The 19,904-nt window shown below is 38.1% G+C and overlaps 1 protein-coding gene across 3 annotated transcripts in view; it reads left to right on the forward strand.

Annotated features, from left to right (window-relative positions):
• Positions 1-19,904, forward strand: part of itpr1a (inositol 1,4,5-trisphosphate receptor, type 1a) — a 46,157-nt gene that overhangs the window by 10,834 nt on the left and 15,419 nt on the right. For all 3 annotated transcript variants that reach the window (XM_036570831.1, XM_036570832.1, XM_036570833.1), the window contains exons 4-36: positions 154-269; positions 1,862-1,948; positions 2,039-2,197; positions 2,583-2,681; positions 2,804-2,887; positions 3,033-3,179; positions 3,296-3,391; positions 4,496-4,540; positions 4,853-5,007; positions 5,171-5,270; positions 5,367-5,527; positions 5,773-5,914; positions 6,002-6,160; positions 7,146-7,318; positions 7,547-7,666; positions 8,723-8,917; positions 9,058-9,309; positions 9,912-10,053; positions 10,186-10,333; positions 11,705-11,895; positions 12,074-12,200; positions 12,304-12,358; positions 12,458-12,623; positions 13,381-13,551; positions 13,936-14,013; positions 14,126-14,263; positions 14,395-14,520; positions 15,279-15,479; positions 16,950-17,065; positions 17,580-17,715; positions 17,862-17,987; positions 19,314-19,442; positions 19,612-19,732. In XM_036570831.1, the coding sequence (XP_036426724.1) occupies positions 154-269; positions 1,862-1,948; positions 2,039-2,197; positions 2,583-2,681; positions 2,804-2,887; positions 3,033-3,179; positions 3,296-3,391; positions 4,496-4,540; positions 4,853-5,007; positions 5,171-5,270; positions 5,367-5,527; positions 5,773-5,914; positions 6,002-6,160; positions 7,146-7,318; positions 7,547-7,666; positions 8,723-8,917; positions 9,058-9,309; positions 9,912-10,053; positions 10,186-10,333; positions 11,705-11,895; positions 12,074-12,200; positions 12,304-12,358; positions 12,458-12,623; positions 13,381-13,551; positions 13,936-14,013; positions 14,126-14,263; positions 14,395-14,520; positions 15,279-15,479; positions 16,950-17,065; positions 17,580-17,715; positions 17,862-17,987; positions 19,314-19,442; positions 19,612-19,732 (4,461 nt within the window). The remainder of the gene's footprint in view (positions 1-153; positions 270-1,861; positions 1,949-2,038; positions 2,198-2,582; positions 2,682-2,803; positions 2,888-3,032; positions 3,180-3,295; positions 3,392-4,495; positions 4,541-4,852; positions 5,008-5,170; positions 5,271-5,366; positions 5,528-5,772; positions 5,915-6,001; positions 6,161-7,145; positions 7,319-7,546; positions 7,667-8,722; positions 8,918-9,057; positions 9,310-9,911; positions 10,054-10,185; positions 10,334-11,704; positions 11,896-12,073; positions 12,201-12,303; positions 12,359-12,457; positions 12,624-13,380; positions 13,552-13,935; positions 14,014-14,125; positions 14,264-14,394; positions 14,521-15,278; positions 15,480-16,949; positions 17,066-17,579; positions 17,716-17,861; positions 17,988-19,313; positions 19,443-19,611; positions 19,733-19,904) is intronic.

The following is a 19,904-nucleotide window of genomic DNA, read 5'->3' on the forward strand; positions in this document are numbered from 1 at the left end:
CTCAATCACATTCATACACATCTCTCTGTTCAACCTGGGAAGTACTGCATTGTGGTTTATATTCTTATTTAACCAACTCTCTCTCTCTCTCTCTCTCTCTATATATATATATATATATATATATATATATATATATATATATATATATTCCAGACTGTCTGTTCAGACTGTGTCCCATGAACAGATATTCAGCACAGAAACAGTTTTGGAAAGCTGCCAAACCTGGAGGAACCAGCACCACTGACACTGTCTTGCTCAACAAACTGCATGTGAGTGGATGTGTGTATATATTTGTGTGTGTGCTCAAAATGTCTGATTGTGTGTATGTCACAGTGGATCTGTCTTCATCCAGTTGTCTTGTGGGGCCAGATGCAATCTCATAACAAGAATGCACATCTGGGGTAGGGCTGTGCATTCCAACCAATTTTGTCATTCGAGTATCTGCAAGAGTTAATGAACGGATATCCAGTTATCCGCTGGTAAGGTACAAAGTACTTTGGCCAAAATGAATATTTGTATGGAGGATTACACTTTTATGTGAGAGCTTTACGTGTAAGAGGCAAAAAAATCAGTAGCACAGAAATGTAGCAGAAAGCAGAGGAGTGCTCTGAAAACATTGTATTATTCAAAAAGGCTGAGGGATATCAGTAGTTTTTGTATTGGATGAAATGAAGGCACCTTCTTAAGGAGGGAGCTAAAACTACAGCTAACTGGTCCAACACTGGATGCTGATAAGGACTCGTTGTCTTACTTGAGGTCTGTTCTTCTCAGTGGATGAAGCATCAACATGTTAGCTTGTCAGAGAATATTTTCATATATTTTAGTTTATTTTCATAACAAGGGTACGCTCCCTCTACAACCTGACCCAAATTCCTCCATCCATGAGTTATTGACATACTTGTTGACTGTTGGACAGTGATGATGAACACACGGTTGCCCCAAGAGCTCCGCCTTTTTGAATCAATTTAGAAATTTTGTTTCAACCCTAAATATTGTTCCAACCCCTGCTTTAGCCAGAAATTTACACACATTTAGCCCCAAATTTCCCCTGATTGTCCTCAGGCATTCTTATTTTTAAGTTGCATCCGCACCGTGAGACAACTATCATGTATACTTAAACATGTGGAGTTGTGTTGTTGTTATACATGTAATAAAGTTTAATAAAACAATAAGCCATGTGCATTATTGTGATTTTTACTATGTTTAAAAGATGTTGCTATAATAGATAACTCAACTGGTGTTTGTGATCAGACGTGAAGTGTGTATGTCTCAGCTAATACGTATGATCATGTGTGTGTTTGTGTGTCAGGTATTTTAGGCTTGGCTATACAGATTTTAAATTAAGAACTATCCCTTTTTATTATACTGTTAAGAAGCAGAATGTTATTGTTTTAACAACAGTATTATCTACCCAGAAAAATAATGTAAAATGTAAGTAAGCAGTATTTTAATTAGAGTTTTTTAGTCACGTTGTAAATGATGTCATGATGCAAAATGACTATCACTCTGACCATGTATGGCAATATTCCAAACCACAGCACTGTGGTGACCTGTGGCCAGTCTTCTTTACAGATGTGTCTGAAGGACCTTATGTAAGGGATTTGTGATCATGTATCAGGGCCAAGAACTATTGACTTCTGCTCCTGTGCGCGCGTGTGTGTGTATGTGTGAAGCTCTGTTTGTTTATGGAAAGATGGTGGCTGTTGTTATGGAAGCTGTGGATTTGTAATGTCATATGACCACTAAAATGGCCCCAGGCCCGTCCAGCAATTTTAACATTTTCAGTTTTTCTCAAAGATGCTTTTTTCTGTGGGATCGATCTCACTGTTTCCAGAATTATTTCTCGTTCCCTTTCCTTTAGCATGCTGCTGATCTAGAGAAGAAACAGAACGAATCAGAAAACAAGAAGCTGCTGGGAACTGTCATTCAGTATGGAAATGTCATCCAGGTAAAATTGCCCTCTCATCCACAAACACAAACTAAATACTTGGAGTACTGTACACCATTAACCATGTCAAATGTATTTGTACATGTGTAGCTGCTCCACCTGAAAAGCAATAAGTATCTGACCGTGAATAAGCGGTTGCCAGCTCTGTTGGAGAAGAATGCCATGCGTGTGACTCTGGATGCTGCTGGAAATGAAGGCTCTTGGTTCTACATTCAACCTTTCTACAAACTGCGCTCCATCGGAGACAGTGTAAGTACTGCACAAGAGTGGCAGCGTATTCACTCCAACTTTTCAGATGAAGAATTTGGATGGCAGAAAGTCTGTGTGAACTCAGAACTCTATAACATACCTAAAAAATGCCTGCGAAACTGCGTAATTTTCAAATTGAGCGAAGTTTGACTTCTGTGAAAAGTTTCACCATCAAAAACACCAAAACTATACAAAAATTTTGAATTAAAGAACAGCAAAATCAAGCAGGTTCAGTAATTATGTTTTTATTTTTCTTCCAACTACAAGCTAATATTTACTGGAACTACTGTGACTTTCTGTTTTGGGTCTTTGATGTAAAATGATTGTTCTTTACTCTGAAAACTGAACTATTTGTATGTCTTGCCTGCTTGTTTGTGTGTTTCAGGTGGTCATAGGAGATAAGGTAGTGTTAAATCCTGTGAATGCTGGACAGCCACTTCATGCTAGCAGCCATCAGCTTGTTGATAACCCAGGATGCAATGAGGTAACACACATTCCACAGGTCACATCTTGACATTCAGTATCTTAGTACTTTCATTTTTTTTCTCTGACTTTGCCTTTGCCACTGTCATTCATTTCTCTTTTGCTCTACTTTTTTTCTGACAGGTGAACTCAGTGAACTGCAGCACCAGTTGGAAAATTGTTCTCTTCATGAAATGGAGTGACAATCAAGAGGTCGTTCTGAAAGGCGTGAGTGAAAAAATTCTCTGTTCTTTCTGTCATCTGGTTGTATTTTTATACGTCTTTCTGTTCTGCCTGATTTATTATGAATTTGCATAGGGAGGAGATTAAAGGATAAAGAGTGCTTGCATCTGTGTGTGTATATGTGTGTTAGGGGGATGTGGTTCGGTTGTTCCATGCAGAGCAGGAGAAGTTTCTGACATGTGATGATCACCGGAAGAAGCAGTACGTTTTTCTGCGTACCACTGGACGCCAGTCTGCAACCTCAGCGACCAGCAGCAAAGCGCTCTGGGAGGTGGAGGTCAGTGTGTCCGCGTGGATGTTCATGTGTGTATGGCACGTGGACTTGTTGAGCGTTTGTGCACGTGTTGATATGATTTCCTTGGGAAATACAGCAGGTGTGTATGTGTTTTGCAGGTTGTGCAGCATGACCCCTGTAGAGGAGGAGCGGGCTACTGGAACAGTCTGTTCAGGTTTAAACACCTGGCAACTGGACATTACCTCGCTGCAGAGGTGAAACGTAACCTAGAAACAGAGTATTTGAACACACATTAACCCTTTAAACCCTAAGGGTCTGGAGGAGGGCTCACATTTCAGTTTTTGTCTGTCATAACCACATAAGTTTTTACAAATTATTAAATAACAAATTATTTTCATAGGAGTTAAAACCCATTAAATGGCCAAACCTAAGAACATCTTGTGTGCACTGCAGTCTAGGTAGTTAATCCTGAGACATAATAAACATGGAATTTTAAAGTTAAATACCCATCCTGTGATAGGTTCTTTAGAGAGCCAAAAGTGACATTGCTCCAAATATTTTGCCCCCCCCCGCCCTATATACCTATAATAAGCTGAAGATTTTAAGGGGTTAATGAATAATTAGGCAATAGTACGCAGAAAGGTATGTGTTATCACAAATAGCATGATGTTGATCTTCACAGTAAGGTGTTTATGAGAACCCACAAACTCAAGTGTTCTACTGTTTTTGTACAACAGATTTGTAAAGAAAAAAGCAAATAAAACCCGAATTGTATTGAAGGTACTTTAATATTGGCAGTTATAGAGGATAGAGCCATTAGAAATGACAGAATATCAGGTTTATCTCAGCTTTTGCAGTATTTTAATACCTGCCAGATTAAGATTGGTTGTTGTTTTGTTCCAGACAGTCTGTAAAACATTTCATAGCAAGTAGGCTGCAGGTCTAATTTCCTGTTTTTAGATATGCTAAGATAGAAGCGGTGGTAGTAATTATGGCAATGAAAAAGTAATGGTTAGCTGTAGCTTAAAATGAATCAGTACTTAGTAACTGGCACTCAGTGAAACGATTTCTTTTCACAAAAACTGTATCAGAGAATACTTCTCAAACAATCAGAATGCTTCTCAAACAGTCAGATTGTGTGGTCAGAACAAACTTGTATAATTTCTAACAGTTACTTAATATAATGAGTTATAAGATTAAAAATGTAAACCTACAGTTTAAAATACAAAGTGTCAATACACTTAATACAACAGCAGAAAAAATATTGTAATTGCTTAGAAAAACATGTTATCTACATGCTATATAAAATATGCAGTAATCTGTGTTCACTGACTCCTTTTTTACCTGCTTTTCAACAGGTAAACCCAGACTATGAGGAAGAATGCCTCGAGTCACGTTCCTCTGTGAGTGTGTCTGTGTGTGTACTGTTGTTTGCAGTCTACGTACCTGCAGTGCTGAATAGTGGTATAATTTATAGTGGAAATTAATAGTTGATCATTCTGCTCTTTTGCATTCAATGCGATAGTATATTCTAATTCTCCATAGTATATGTGAACTGAAGTATTTCCAGTACAAAACATGTATGAATTATGCAAATAAGTAGACTGGTATGTGGTAGATCTATAGATACAACTGTATTGAAATGTTGTAAGAAATGTCAAAAACATTTTGCAGAGGCTAAATCTGACTAAGCATATTGTTGTGGCGTATTGTAGCTGGACTCTGAACATGAAGTGATACGAGCACGTGCGCGAAATCCACAGGATAAAGTCATGTACACACTGGTGTCTGTTCCCGATGGCAATGACATCTCTTCTATCTTTGAGCTGGACCCTACTACTCTGAGAGGGGGTGATTCACTTGTGCCAAGGTAGGACGTATAGATCACCGATATTTGACTGACAGAGATAAAAGTAGGGTTTGGTCTAAAGAATATTGTCTTTTACTGATGCAAATCTGCTTCATTTGGCCTCAGGGTAACTACTCTTGTTTGCATAATTAATATCTAAGTGTAATGCCTGTGTGTTTTTTAGGAACTCTTATGTTAGGCTTAGGCACCTATGCACGAACACCTGGGTCCATAGCACGAACCAGCCCATAGACAAGGAAGAAGAGAAACCAGTCATGCTCAGAGTGAGTTAGAATGTTTAAATCACAGAATTATTTACTGTCTGCTTATTGAGAATTCAATTCACTCACTCCCTTACTCCCTCTATTAAACACACACAGATAGGAACATCTCCTCTGAAAGAGGATAAAGAAGCGTTTGCTATCGTCCCAGTGTCCCCAGCAGAGGTCAGAGATTTGGATTTTGCTAATGATGCCAGTAAAGTTCTGGCCTCCATTGCTGGCAAACTGGAAAAGGGTACCATCACCCAGAATGAGAGGAGGTAGATTAATTCTCTGTCCATACATACTTGTGTACTTGCTGTCTGTCCATCATTTCATGTGTCTGTCCGTTCGTCTGTTCGTTCAATTCTATTCATGGATCCATTTTTCTGTATAATCACTCAGTGGCATATAAGCGTTAAAGCACAACTGCACTTTATGATATGCGTTTAGTCCTTCCTACGTTATTCTGAAAGATACAGAGACTTACATCTGGCATTTGTTACTTTTTTTTACTCATTATTAGGGCAGTGACTAAGCTGCTGGAGGACCTGGTGTATTTTGTGGTGGATATTCCTAATAGTGGTCAAGATGTGCTGGAGATTACAGTGAACAAACCCAACAGGGAGCGCCAGAAACTGATGAGGGAGCAGAACATCCTGAAACAGGCACAAATTCTGCTGCTCTGTTTTTTTAAATAGCTTCCTGCTTTCTTTAGTCTGATGAATGTGTGTCTCTTTGTTTTGATTGGTTAGATCTTTAAGCTGCTGCAGGCTCCTTTCACTGACAGTGGGGATGGTCCAATGTTGAGATTGGAGGAGCTTGCTGACCAGCGCCACGCCCCTTTCCGACACATCTGCAGACTCTGCTACCGAGTTTTGCGGCATTCGCAGCAAGACTACCGTAAAAACCAGGTACCGTCAAATACCGTCAAATTCTTAGATTTTTATTTTATTTTAGTTGCAGACTGCCTTTTTGAGCAAGAAGGTACCTTATATTGTTAATCTTATGAAGTCACTTATCCGTCTGAATTCTGTTCTGAATGTACTTGTGCTTTCTCTCAGAAACTCATCTCAGTTCATTCAACAGTAAAGGTAGCATAATACTTATTTTACATAATGATAGGAAAGAAAACAGGATAGCACACAGAAAGCTCGAATTCCACATACTGATACATTTTGCTATGCTCAGGGTGAACGTGTCATAATTTCTCTGGAGGCCGATTTTAATGAGTTAAAGGGGGGAGAAACTCTGAATATATTGAGACATTAGGATGATAAGGTTAGCGCTTTTAGGTCAACGCAAAAGCATGTTGTCTGCTGTTTAATTTGCTCTTCTCATTAATCACATTTCCCAGTGCTGTTGCAGTTATTTGATATATAAAGAATGTGATCTAACAAAGCTGAAAATACATAGATTTTTATATTGCTTGTGTCACAAGCTGCCTTTTTGAACAAGAAAATGTATGATTATGAATAGAAGTAATACATAAGTAATAAGCTACTGCCGATTGAGATGCTCTGAATGAACTTGCATGCTCACTCTGATAATATGTGCATTCAACATTAAAGGATGCCACTTGGTATTTGGTAATTAAAGCACAGGAGCACGTAGAAGTCACTGATTGTACAGGCTGATACATTGCAATTTGGCCAGTGTGCACATGCATGCACTGTAACTCCTCTGGTGGCAGATTAAAATGAGTTTAAGGGGCCATTGCCAAATTCTCAGAATGGATTGCCAGTGAGAGACTTGGTTCGTTAGTTAAACTGGCATATTTAATCTACTTCTACATATTTATTAAGGGTACCACAAGGTACAACATAAAGAATTCTAGGACAAAACTAGTGTCGTGGAGCACTAGTTGATTGAGCCTTGTTTATGTGTGTGTGTATGTAGGAGTACATAGCAAAGCAGTTCAGATTCATGCAGAAGCAAATTGGCTATGATGTGCTGGCAGAGGACACCATCACAGCCCTGTTGCACAACAACCGAAAGCTGCTGGAGAAGCACATCACCGCTGCCGAGATCGACACCTTTGTCAGCCTGGTCCGCAAGAACAGAGAGCCTAGGTGTGTCTGTGATAAAAAGAGATGTGTTACCTTCTCCAATTCTCAAAAAATATCTTACCAAATAACACTGTACACTGCGTTATATTGTAATGAGAGAGAGAGATAGAGTTGTAGACAGAGAAATAATTATCGCAACTCTTTTCAAATAGAACTGTGATTTGCCATATGTAATACTGTCATTTTGCATGGCTGCATATGTGTGTAACGTGCATTTTTCTGTATGTGTAGGTTCCTGGATTACTTGTCTGATCTGTGTGTGTCGATGAACAAATCCATTCCTGTGACTCAGGAGCTCATCTGTAATGCTGTTTTGGATCCAGCCAACGCTGACATTCTTATTGAGACCAAGTATGACATGATCCCTATACCATATCACTGCAGACTGACTATCAAGGAGCTTTAGCCATCTTTGAATGCTATAATAGCACTTACGTCAGTAGGAATATTATTGACTTTAGTAACTTTTTTGTAGTCTGATAGAACAAATGTTTTTGGTAACCCGGAATAAGTCAATTCTGGTGTTATTTATCATAGTTTCCTGTTGAAAATTAGATGCATGCTTGAATAGAACCAATGAGGACTTGCTTTTAATGGAAACTCGACTCAGATTCTAGACTAAAGACTCATGAAATTTCAGCCTGAGAAATTTAACACGCAAAATAAAACCTTCTGTTTTTAACCTTCTGCTTGTCAATTTGCAACAGTAATCACAGCTCACAGTGGTGTCAGGTTCAGTATGGTTTCATATAACGGACATCTTAAAATTTGGTTGCAAACAACTGTAATCTGATGGACATAGCTAGAGTGACACATAAAATAAATGCTGTGTTTAAAGAAAACTGGCAAAACATTAATCTTATGATTAACCTAAAAAATAAGGATACATAGTGTCATTCTTGCGAAGCACTGCTCTTATGAAGTTTCAAAAGCCATATGACTGCTGAAGGTACCCTTTTTGCTAAGGGTACCCCATGTGGACAGTATTAGCCAGCTAAAACATGAGTGAGTGACTGAGTTACAAGCCACTTCAATGAGGTGCTTTGCAAAAAAGTAAACACCCACCAAAAAAGTTATTAGACAGTAATTTGGATAGTATGCTAGGTTGCCTGGGGGCTAACCTGCAATTGAAGTTATAATGTGAGAGCATGATGGTCTTACTTCAAGCATACATCCAAGACCATCTCACTCAGAAAGTTGTAACTGATGCTGTCCCACAATGTTGCACTGCACAGTGTGAAGTTCACAGTTAAAGACATGAGGCTTAACTCACATAAGGTGACTTGTGAACATCTCTGCCGGAATCTCTTACCATCAGGGATGCCACACTTACATGTTCATTATGTAAAACTAATAATACTTTATGTGTATTTCTTTGTTATATTACATTGTCTGTGTATGTTTCAGGTTGGTACTGTCACGGTTCGAGGTGGAAGGACCAGTGCTTGGGGAGAGTGCAGAGGATGAAGAGGAAGATGAAGAGGAAGTGTGGTTGTTCTGGAAGGACAGCAGTGGTGAGGTGAAGAGCAAAAGCATCAGGGAGCTTGCACAGGATGCCAAAGAGGGACACACTGAGGACCAGGAGGTTATCAGTTATTACAGGTACACACATGATATACACAAACACATTAGACCCCCCATACAACAGCCTCACCACATACACACATTATAATCCCTATATAATCCCAGTAATGCACATTTCTCCATTGGGGGATGTTACATTCTGAGATTCTCTCTGTCAGGTACCAGCTGAATCTGTTTGCTCGGATGTGTCTGGACCGTCAGTATTTGGCCATCAATAAGATCTCAGCTCAGCTAGATGTGGATCTGATATTACGCTGCATGTCTGATGAAGATTTGCCTTTTGACCTCCGAGCCTCTTTCTGCCGCATGATGCTGCACATGCATGTGGACCGTGACCCACAGGAACAGGTCACACCCGTCAAATATGCACGCTTATGGTCTGAAATCCCATCCCAGATATCCATTGATGAGTGAGTGACACATTCAACTGCTGATCATATTAACTCATAAATCATACCTCAGGTTGCTGGTGGTACATAACCTCATTCCCCTTCTACGTTGTCCATTTTTTCGGATAAGTGACAGAATAAAATGTAAAAATATTATGTTTTATTATTTTTTGATTATGAGTAAGATGCTTTGAGAGTTTTGCTCTATTATGGCAATTTTTGTAGATCAGTTTGTTAGCCACATATGCAAAACTTTGGGTGCCCCTGGTGAAATTACATGTTTTGTTGATTTTCTGAATTTAACAGATTTAAAGGAAAAATGTTGCCTTTGCAAAAGTTATGTTTAGGTTTTATCTTTTATGTTTTCCCAAGATAAACTTATATTTGCAGAAAATGGCATATTTACAGTGGTTTCTTGTAGAAATTGTGTTAATTTATTATTACTTAAAACATCAACAAAACGTAATTTGACCAGTGTGTTCAAACTTTTGCATACGAGTGCAAGTGATCCAAGGTATGTACGAATGGTTGGTGAAATACCAGGCATTTAAGGGTTACATTGCAGAGCTTAGTGGTATGTTTTCAACCAGTCAGTACCTCATTTGTTGTATTTTTCCAAATAGTTATGATAATGATGGGACTTCCCGTGATGAGGTGAAGGAGAAGTTTTCCCAGACAATGGAGTTTGTAGAGAACTACCTGCGGGACGTTGTGTGCCAGAGCTTTCCCTTTTCAGACAAAGAGAAAAATAAGCTCACCTTTGAGGTTCGTCTTCTTACCTACTCCTTCTTTTTCATTCCATGATCACTTTAAACACTGGACATGCTGTGCCTGTCTGGTGTTTTGTCTCACTACAGAACCCTGTCTTGCACTCTTCCCCTGTGCTCTGTGTTATAGGTGGTGAACTTGGCAAGGAACCTGATCTACTTTGGCTTCTATAACTTCAGTGACTTACTGAGGTTGACTAAGATCCTGCTGGCCATTCTGGACTGTGTGCATATCAGTACCTCCTTCCCTGTCAAACTGGACCGAGAGCCTGGCAAAGGTCAGATGCATGAAAGGTTAAATGAGCTGTGTTCATATAAGGTTCAGATAGTGGACAGGCATACACAGACAGAACTTTGTTCAGAACTAAACCCTGTAATAAAAGGTATAGGGATTACAATATCAGGGATTATGAGAATAAATTGTCAGATTTTCAAGCAACAACAAAAGTCTAAAAAAATCTGAATTAAACTTTTTGATAACCAAATGATTATTAAAATGTTTGAATTCTACAGTCCACCAGAGGACAGTGTTGAACCTGCGTCTTACATTGTGCATCTTACATGTTTGATTAGAAATGTAGAATTATTGTGTAGGGGTTGTTTGTTGTGAAGTTAGTTTTATAAGTATGGATTTTTAAAAATCTATTTTGTAATGTTTCAAACCTAAACAGAAAAGACTATAAGCTATGGCATTCAATAAAAGACATGCGTTTTCATTTTATGTTATTGCTGTTCAGTGTTATTACCATATTGTTATTATTTTCAATATTATTTTAAGATGATTATGTTTGTTTTTGTGATTATGAATGTGGGTGAGAAGAAGAGCTTGTATAGCATTCAATAGGAATGCACCTAGAGATTATATGAAAGTCCTGGCCGAAACCGAAATTCAGGACACACTGGGCCAAAAGCCAAACAATGCTGTCAATAACTAAAAATAGTTTACATAAATAAACTTGATAAAATTATAATGGTATGTAGGCTACAATATGTACAATATGTTTTGCTGTATTCTGTGTATCAAGCAGGATATTGTTTTTCAAGTGGTATCAAACCTATAGTGGAGATGTTTTTGGGTATGACATCCCCTCTTCATTCTTTATATGAACACTAATTACAAATTGCTTGTTTAATGTCCCTTGTAGAAATGGTGAAACAGTTCTGCGCAGCTGACATATTTGCTGTCGATTTACTGCAACAAATGTTACTACAACATTTTTAATCTTTATTTCTCGTTTTCATTACCGTTAAAATTATTTGTGCAATGTTGTATTTTGACATTTTTTACACTTTGTAGGCCAAAATTGAAAGTGCCATTTTTTTAATTATTTTTGGCCGAAAACTTCAGTGCATCCCTATTTTTCAAATAACATGAAAATTTGGCAAGCAGTTTTTGCCTGAATTGCACATCACAAAACAATACAGCAAAATTATTTTAAGTAGTGTTTTAATCTTGCTAATGGGGTTTCGTTACCCTGCACAGTTTCAACTATTCCCTGCCTTAACACACCTGATTAAGCTCACCAACTGATTATCAAGCCCTTCATTCAGTGGATCAGATGTGTTGAGGCAGGAAATAGTTGAACCTGTTCAGAGCAATGAGTCCCCAGGCTACTTCTTCTTATTCCCTCCCTTGTCTGTGTGTGCAGGCAGTAATGTGATGCGCTCCATCCATGGCGTGGGGGAGCTGATGACACAGGTGGTGCTGAGAGGTGGCGGTTTCCTGCCACCCACATCCCGCGCTAACCCAGACAGAGATTCTGTCAAAGCCCAAACAGAACCTCAGAAACAAGATATACTCGTCATGGACACCAAGCTCAAGATAATAGAGATCTTGCAGGTAAACAAATAACAGTGTTAATCATGCAGAGTTCTAAACTTGGATTACACATTAGTGATGACACAAGCTTTCATCTGTTAGTCAGGCATATAACGGCTAAAGCCAACCTGTTCTCTAGTTGTACATTACTGCTCTATAAATGCAGAAAATTGAAATATTATTTGTGCTCTCTGTGTAGTTCATACTCAATGTGCGACTGGATTACCGGATATCCTGCCTGCTGAGTATCTTTAAGAGAGAGTTTGACGAGAGTAACTCTCAGGCAGAAACCTCTATTAACCCAGACTCACACACCAGTGTTCAAGGTAAGAGTCTGTGGGCATTTGTGTTTCACTGGATGGGTATGAGTATTTATGGCTACAGAGTATTAGTATATGTGGTGTGAAAAAAAACTCTTGTGTTTTTTAGGTGCACTGGACTTTGAACACATTGAGGAGCAGGCGGAGGGGATTTTTGGAGGAAGGTGAGATTTTATGGCCATTGTCATGCACTGTGTCTGACGTGTGCACGTGTATACCTGCCAATATAACTGTTAAATGTACACGTGTTTATGTGTGTTTAGTGAAGAAAACACTCCTCTGGATCTGGATGACCACGGAGGTCGGACATTTTTGAGGGTACTTCTCCACTTGACCATGCATGACTATCCTCCGCTGGTGTCCAGAGCCCTGCACCTGCTCTTCAGACATTTTAGCCAGCGCCAGGAGGTCCTGCAGGCCTTTAAACAGGTATCACCCATACTCTTAATTCCTTGAACCATAGGCTTAATTTATCTCAAGACTTAATGTTCAGGATTCAAATATGTTTATATATATATGTCATGTGAAACAAAAGCTAACCGAAGGGAACCATATGTAATATATTTACAGTACAAAATCATAAAATGAGCATGATATGTCATCAGAGATTAAGGAAACATGCTAAGTTTAATTACTGGCTTCCAGCACTGACAACAGTGCTATAGCCAGTATGTTCTCCTTTGAAATTTCTGTTCTGGAGCAGAAAGTCTGTTTGTGTTTTGGCCTGTGATCCCACCCACTGCCCATTTTCCAGTACCATTTCGACACTGGCTTGCAAGATATGAAGCAAATTGACAGGCTAATACAGTGTGCTGCAGCCATAGAAGCAAGCAAACAAACTGAATCCCAAACTAAGAAACCTAGGTATCTTTCTAAAAAGCTCCATGACCAGAGACGAGATGGATTAAAATGTGAAACCAGCATATGGGCCTTTAGAATTTAAGAAGGTGGTGGAAATGCTTTTATAATCAGCATTGTGACTTGTGAGTTCTAAAATGTATTCACATTTGTAATATTTTTGTTAATCTTACCCTAATCAGCAGTTTGAACCCCACCAGTAGTTAATGGGAATGAGATGTCAGCCACTGTTTTTAAAATTAACATAAATAAATGTTGCCTATAAAAAGTGATTTATTGTGTTTGTTATAGAGTTTTTGTCTCATATAAGCTGTTGTTGCTTGTGTAGGTGCAGCTCCTTGTGACCAGTCAGGACGTGGAGAACTACAAGCAGATTAAGGCAGATCTGGACCAGCTGAGGTCTGTTGTGGAAAAGTCTGAGTTGTGGGTCTACAAGAGGCAGGGGTCAGACTCAGGACTCCACACAGGAGAGGGCATCACCCCAGAAACACATCACAAGGTAAATACATAGTGGAAAGCAGTTTAAACATTCAGAACATTTTGAGGTTAAAGGTGTGTTTTTTTGTTATTTAAACTGTACAGTTTGCAGATGTAATTTTAGGAAAAGAAAATGGAGCAAAACATACCAATCAAAAACAAGCAGTGTCAAGTTAGTAAGACATTGTCTTAGCTAATTGTACCAGTACTCAGGAAGCATGGGTTTATTAACTTAATGCCAACTTAAATATTGTTTGATCCCATGAAATATTATGAAAATATTGTGATATTGAATTTTAGCAATATCACCCAGCACTAATTAATTGTGCAGATTTACTTCTGACTGCAGAATTCTGGAAAATGTCAAGCTAATACAGTGCGTTGCTATTTATTTTCCATTTAATAGAGTGACTCGATTTCTGATGGATTAGACAAACCCAAAGTGGAGAGCACCAGCAGCTCCAACTACCGACTTGTGAAGGAGGTTAGGCTGTGTGTTTTGGATATAATCATGTATTATGGTCCTCAGCTTTAAGAAGGTACTTACGGTCATACATGTCTGTGTTTTTGTGGTGTGGGTGTATGAATATCTGCAGATTCTCTTGAGACTGAGCAAGCTGTGTGTGATGGAGTGTCTTTCAGGCAGGAAAAACAAGAAGCAGCAGCAGCGTCTCCTCAGGAATATGGGAGCTCACTCAGTAGTCCTGGAATTGCTACAAATCCCCTATGAAAAAGTGTGTTGGGGTAGTGGTGTTGTGTGTTGGAAATTTTGACTTCATTCACTTTGTTGTGTTCCCATTATGCTGGTGCTTCAGTCTATGATTTGATTTAGCACTCTTTGTATGTGTTTGTGTGTGTGTTTAAGGGAGAAGATGTGTGGATGCAGGAGATTATGACGTTGGCTCATCAGTTCCTTCAGAATTTCTGTGCTGGAAATCAGCAGAACCAGGCACTTCTTCATAAACACATCAACTTGTTCCTCAATCCTGGGGTAGGCTTTTACACCATCACCATCAATAGTATAGCTAACATGTATATAGTAACAGTAAAATAATATATAATTTAGAAGATACAATTTATTATTTTTTAAATCTAAAATTGAATAAATTATTATATATTATTAGAACATATAAAGTGTATACATAGTACTGTGCAAAATTCTGAGAAAGTAATGTGTAAAGCTTATTAACAAAACACTAACAGAATAAATACACATAAAATATAAACAAATTGTGATGTTATGTGTGTCAGCATGTTACCTTAACCATATTTAAAGCTCTCCAAGAGAAAGCTCAGTATTTACTGAGAGTTCAGCTAATCAGTCTTTCATTAAATTAAATCAGGTGTGCTGGTGTTGGAATTTAACAAATCCCTGCAATAGCTGGAGAACACAGAAAAGTCAGGAACCACACACTGTGTTCTTCTAACTGCATTCCTCTCAGCAAAATATCAATATGAATCTCAAGTTTTTTCTGTTATTTTTGTATTGTATTCATGTTTATTTGTGTTTATTCTAATGTTATATACATTTGTAACAAACGAAACACATTGACTGCTGAGATGAACAGTTAAAAATAATTTTTAGGTCCTCCTAGGACATTTGCACAGGACTTTATATACAATACATATAATACATCATTTTATCTTCAGTAAATACCTAAAATAAGATTTTGTTTAACTTAATATAAACAATATAATAATTATTTATTTTATATTTTCTCACTCTCTCTCTCTCTCTATGTCTATTAGATTTTGGAAGCAGTGACCATGCAGCATATCTTTATGAATAATTTCCAGTTGTGCAGTGAGATTAATGATAGAGTAGTGCAGCATTTTGTTCACTGCATCGAGACACACGGCCGCAGCGTTCACTACCTCAAATTCCTGCAGACCATAGTCAAAGCTGAGAACAAGTTCATCAAGAAATGCCAGGATATCGTCATGGCTGAGGTTGGTTAACACTCATGTATCAGACTACTAAAGGAAAACATGCTCCTAGTCACCCTTAATAGTTTCTAACTGGTGACTGTATAAAGTTACTGTTATTGTTTCATGTTATACATATGCACACTTTTTATACCTCAACTTACTTGCAACAGTATACAGAAAATACACTTCTAAATGGAGATATCACACCTACACTTACATTTCAGAAATAAATGAAAACCTTGGAAATACTGTGCTTGTCTATGGATATGTTCAGGTGTCTGTATGAAACAGACTTGTAGGAATTCAGCAGCTGCTGTGGGCTGTTGATCATAAAATTTGCTAGTCGAAAATTCACGCTTGTGCAGATATATAAACATTTTAACTTTTGATACAAGTCAGTTTTACAAGACAGTTTTACTGCTTTGCAATCTGGAAACTTGGCCACCATGGTATCAAAAGGCATGCACCTTTACCAGTTGGATTGTTCTATTAGGGGACAGGGGGCACAGCTTAGCACATTTTGTTTTTTTGCTAAATAGTTTTGAAAGTACTTGAGCGGTTCTGGCACTTGCCAAAGCAGAGGGACTGCAAATGTTACCCCACAGACAGGGTTAATAGTAACAGGCTAGGGGGCTAGTTGTAGCAATCTCTAAAAAGTTGAGTAAATCAATGTAAACACAATGAATTCAGTTCAAGTCTATGTTGTTTGAACAAGATGAGCTTTCCAGCCTTAAATATATACATCAAAATAAGTGTGACTAGTGATAAAAGGCTGTTAAACATTGAAAATGTATTTTTGACCACAATGTAGAAGATGAAATATCAGCAAATAAAACTGTGTATATTTTGTTTACATGACATCTACTTTATGTTTTGATGAATCTGTGAATAAAAACTTTCAAAGAAATAAACTGTTTTGAATTTACATGGAGGATATGGACTACATGTTTACTTTAGGAGGCTTAACTGTAACACCCTGTTAAAGCCAATTGTACCATATGGAGGCTGCACTTTAGCCCTGACTAGATCTCGCTGTGTGTCAGTTACATGCTTAAAACAGTACTATGTAACAGACACCAAGAAATGAAACTGGTATGATGGTAAGATGATAAAATACTGTATTTATGTATTTTATGTATTTACTGTCTCTCTTTCTGTGCCTGATTTTGGAAGTAGTGACCATGCAGCATATGCATGGAAATTATATGAATAATTTCCAGTTGTGTAGTGATTTGGGAGAGAGTAGTGCAGCATTTTTTTCATTGTGTTGAGATGCATAGCTGGTGTTATAAAGTTTTAAAGCATTCTAGTTATGTCTTTCAGTGCTGATTTTAAAAAGTTACTTTTGATATACAGGTCTGCTTGAGAATGGCATAGAGACGATGAGGTAGAGCCCTCCTGTTGTACTAAAATGTGCTGTGGTAGCTTCAGGACTATTTGTGCATTTGCTAACTGCAGTTCATGTGTTTGTGTGTGTGTGTGTGTGTGAAGTTGGTGACAGCAGGTGAGGATGTCCTCGTGTTCTACAACGACCGTGCATCGTTTCAGACTTTGGTACAGATGATGCGTCTAGAGAGAGAGCGCCTAGATGAGAACAGTGCTCTCAGGTGTGTGTATATTGTGTTTGTGTATTTATTTGAGATATGTGAGACTTTCAGCAGTGCAGTGTGTTGTTGGCGGGGCTTCACTTATTAGACTGGTGAGGACACATCCCCTCCCATGTTCTTTCTTTTTAAATACGCCTGTCACAGTTATTGCATAATTGTCTGCCCTCAATTAGTTGACATGAAAACAATTATTTAAGCTGACTGCAGTTTTTTTCCACAGCGGTTAATTGTATCATATAACACCATTTGTTCTTCAAAGACTTGGACTGGCATTTTAAATCATAGATGGAATAGTTATTATTTAAATAACATGAAAGAAAGCATTACATTAACATAAGCACTGAGCATAGTTACGCTTCTGTATTTTGGTATAGGTATGTAGCAGCAGCATGCAAATACAGTGTGAGTGCACTTATCTGACTCACATTATTTACGTCATAAAATTGCCAAATAAAAAGAATAAATTTGCCTATGTGGGCTATATGTTAAACCTGTATATATCCCTGTCCTCTAGGTATCATATCCACCTGGTGGAGTTACTGGCCTTGTGCACAGAGGGTAAGAATGTCTACACTGAGATAAAGTGCAACTCTCTTCTCCCGCTTGATGACATTGTGCGTGTGGTCACACATGAGGACTGCATCCCGGAGGTGTGTGCTTGTGAAAGACCGAAATGATGTTGTTGGGTTGTAAATGAAAAGACTATGAATTAGTTTGTGAAGAGTCAGTTCAGCGTGCATGCAGATGTGTCTTTAAGAAAAATGTAAGCTTGAATGACCAGTCCTGTTTTTTTCAGGTGAAGATGGCATATGTGAATTTCCTCAACCACTGCTATGTAGACACAGAGGTCGAGATGAAGGAGATCTACACCAGTAATCATATGTGGAAATTGTTTGATGACTTCTTGGTGGACATTTGCAGGGTAAGGAGTGCTTTTTGCGTTAAATAATCCCAGTAATCTGAGTTCTTAAAAATCAGTTGTTCTCGAAAAGGTGTTATCATTCTTTTCAAAAGATGATTTATTTTAGCTTAAGCTGCATCATGCTAATCTTCAACATTAGTGTTTTAATTTGCTAAAGAAGCATTGTGGTACCATCCAGTGACCATCGTTTTAGCATGCTAGTTTCTCAGGATGGATATATTTGTTTCTCCTTAACACAGTCTGCTTTAGGAAGGAGTAGAGAAGATGCAGTAGAACATTGTTAAACATTTTTTACTGTTGCAATAGGAAACAAGCTATTTACAGTACTAGGCAGAAGTCAGAGACCACCCCTAATTAATTTAGTTATTGAAAACTGCCATTACATGTAAGTTCATTTTTAAGAAATATTTCTGAGGAGATTAGATATAAGGTTATCCATTTTCATGAAGATAAAGAAAGTCACCATAAATAAACAGTAAATAAGGCTTTCGTCTTTGAGCGATATGAGAAAATTAAGCTCCACTCTTGGTTCAGATCTGAAAAAACCCTCAGGTGTTTCTGTCCATCCTTCCACTCTGAGAAGCAACTCAGCACTATGAGTCTAGAAGGATATGTAGCTGTCAAAAAGCTGTTACTGAGAAAAAGAAAATGATAAAAAATAAGAAACATTGCAAATCAAATAAAGCATATCTGCCTGTGTTGTCAGAACAGGACTGATCTCAACATCTAATGTGTCTAAGATTACTTGGATCTTGAGAAGCATAAATGCAGCCAACTAATAAGACTGAACTTTGGAGGCGTGGAAAAATAATCTTGTTTTTGTTTTTGGTTGTTTTTTTTTTTAAATAAAAGAAGGTCTAACCAAAAGAATGGAACATGCAATCAAGGCAAAGTGTAGACCAAGTGTATTACATTTAGATGTTGAGACTTACGTGCAGTTTTCTGTTAAATATATTTGTTCTTTTCTTTCTTAAGATGCTGAGAAATTAATAACTTGTACTTAATGGTTGTCTGTGACTAAGAATAAGTTAAATAAAAAGGTGATCTCTGATTTTCGCACAGTATTATACTAAAATGTGCAGTGGTTGCATTCCGGGGAAAATATGATTTTGTTGAATGGCAACTGGATGTTTTATCCTTCCCATGTGGTTTCCCTTTCTAAAGCACCTTAGAGTTTAGCCCCTCTGCTAAAACTCCTCTGTACATCAATAATAAAATAAAATAAAATTATCCTCCATACATGAGCACAGTCTTTAATATCTTTGATAAAATATGTATCAGACACAATCTTGTTACATGTGTCGTTTCTGCTTTTCTGTTGTGCAGGTGTGTAACAACACAAGTGACCGTAAGCATGCAGACACGGTTCTGGAGCGCTATGTCACTGAGACCATCATGAGCATCGTCACCACCTTCTTCAGCTCCCCGTTCTCTGATCAGAGCACCAGCCTGCAGGTGACAGCAACTACAGCCGTCAACAAATTCATTGTGAAAATTGTTCCCAATCCCATTGCTTAATCCCAGTCTTATTCCCTGGACCATGGTTTGAAGACTTGTTTTGTTCTTTCTCTCTCTATCTCTATATGTTTGTGTGCACGTACTCTCTTTTCTCCTTCTATCTCAGACCCGTCAGCCAGTGTTTGTACAGCTTCTGCAGGGAGTGTTTCGTGTGTATCACTGTAATTGGATGCTCCCAGGTCAGAAGGGCAGTGTGGAGGCCTGCATAAAGGTTCTCAGTGACGTGGGTAAGAGCTCATCTTCCCGCAAAATAGTCTGTTCTGTTTTCTTGATAAACATCTTTTGGGCCATTACCGTCACTATTCTGGAATGTTATTGATGACGGATGTTTAAATTTGTAGTATTGGTAAAACCATGGTGTAAACAGTGGGCAAGTAATTTAGAGAGAAAATGTGTAGT

The sequence above is a fragment of the Colossoma macropomum genome, unplaced genomic scaffold (assembly GCF_904425465.1).
Source record: "Colossoma macropomum unplaced genomic scaffold, Colossoma_macropomum, whole genome shotgun sequence".
Classification (NCBI taxonomy): Eukaryota; Metazoa; Chordata; class Actinopteri; order Characiformes; family Serrasalmidae; genus Colossoma; species Colossoma macropomum.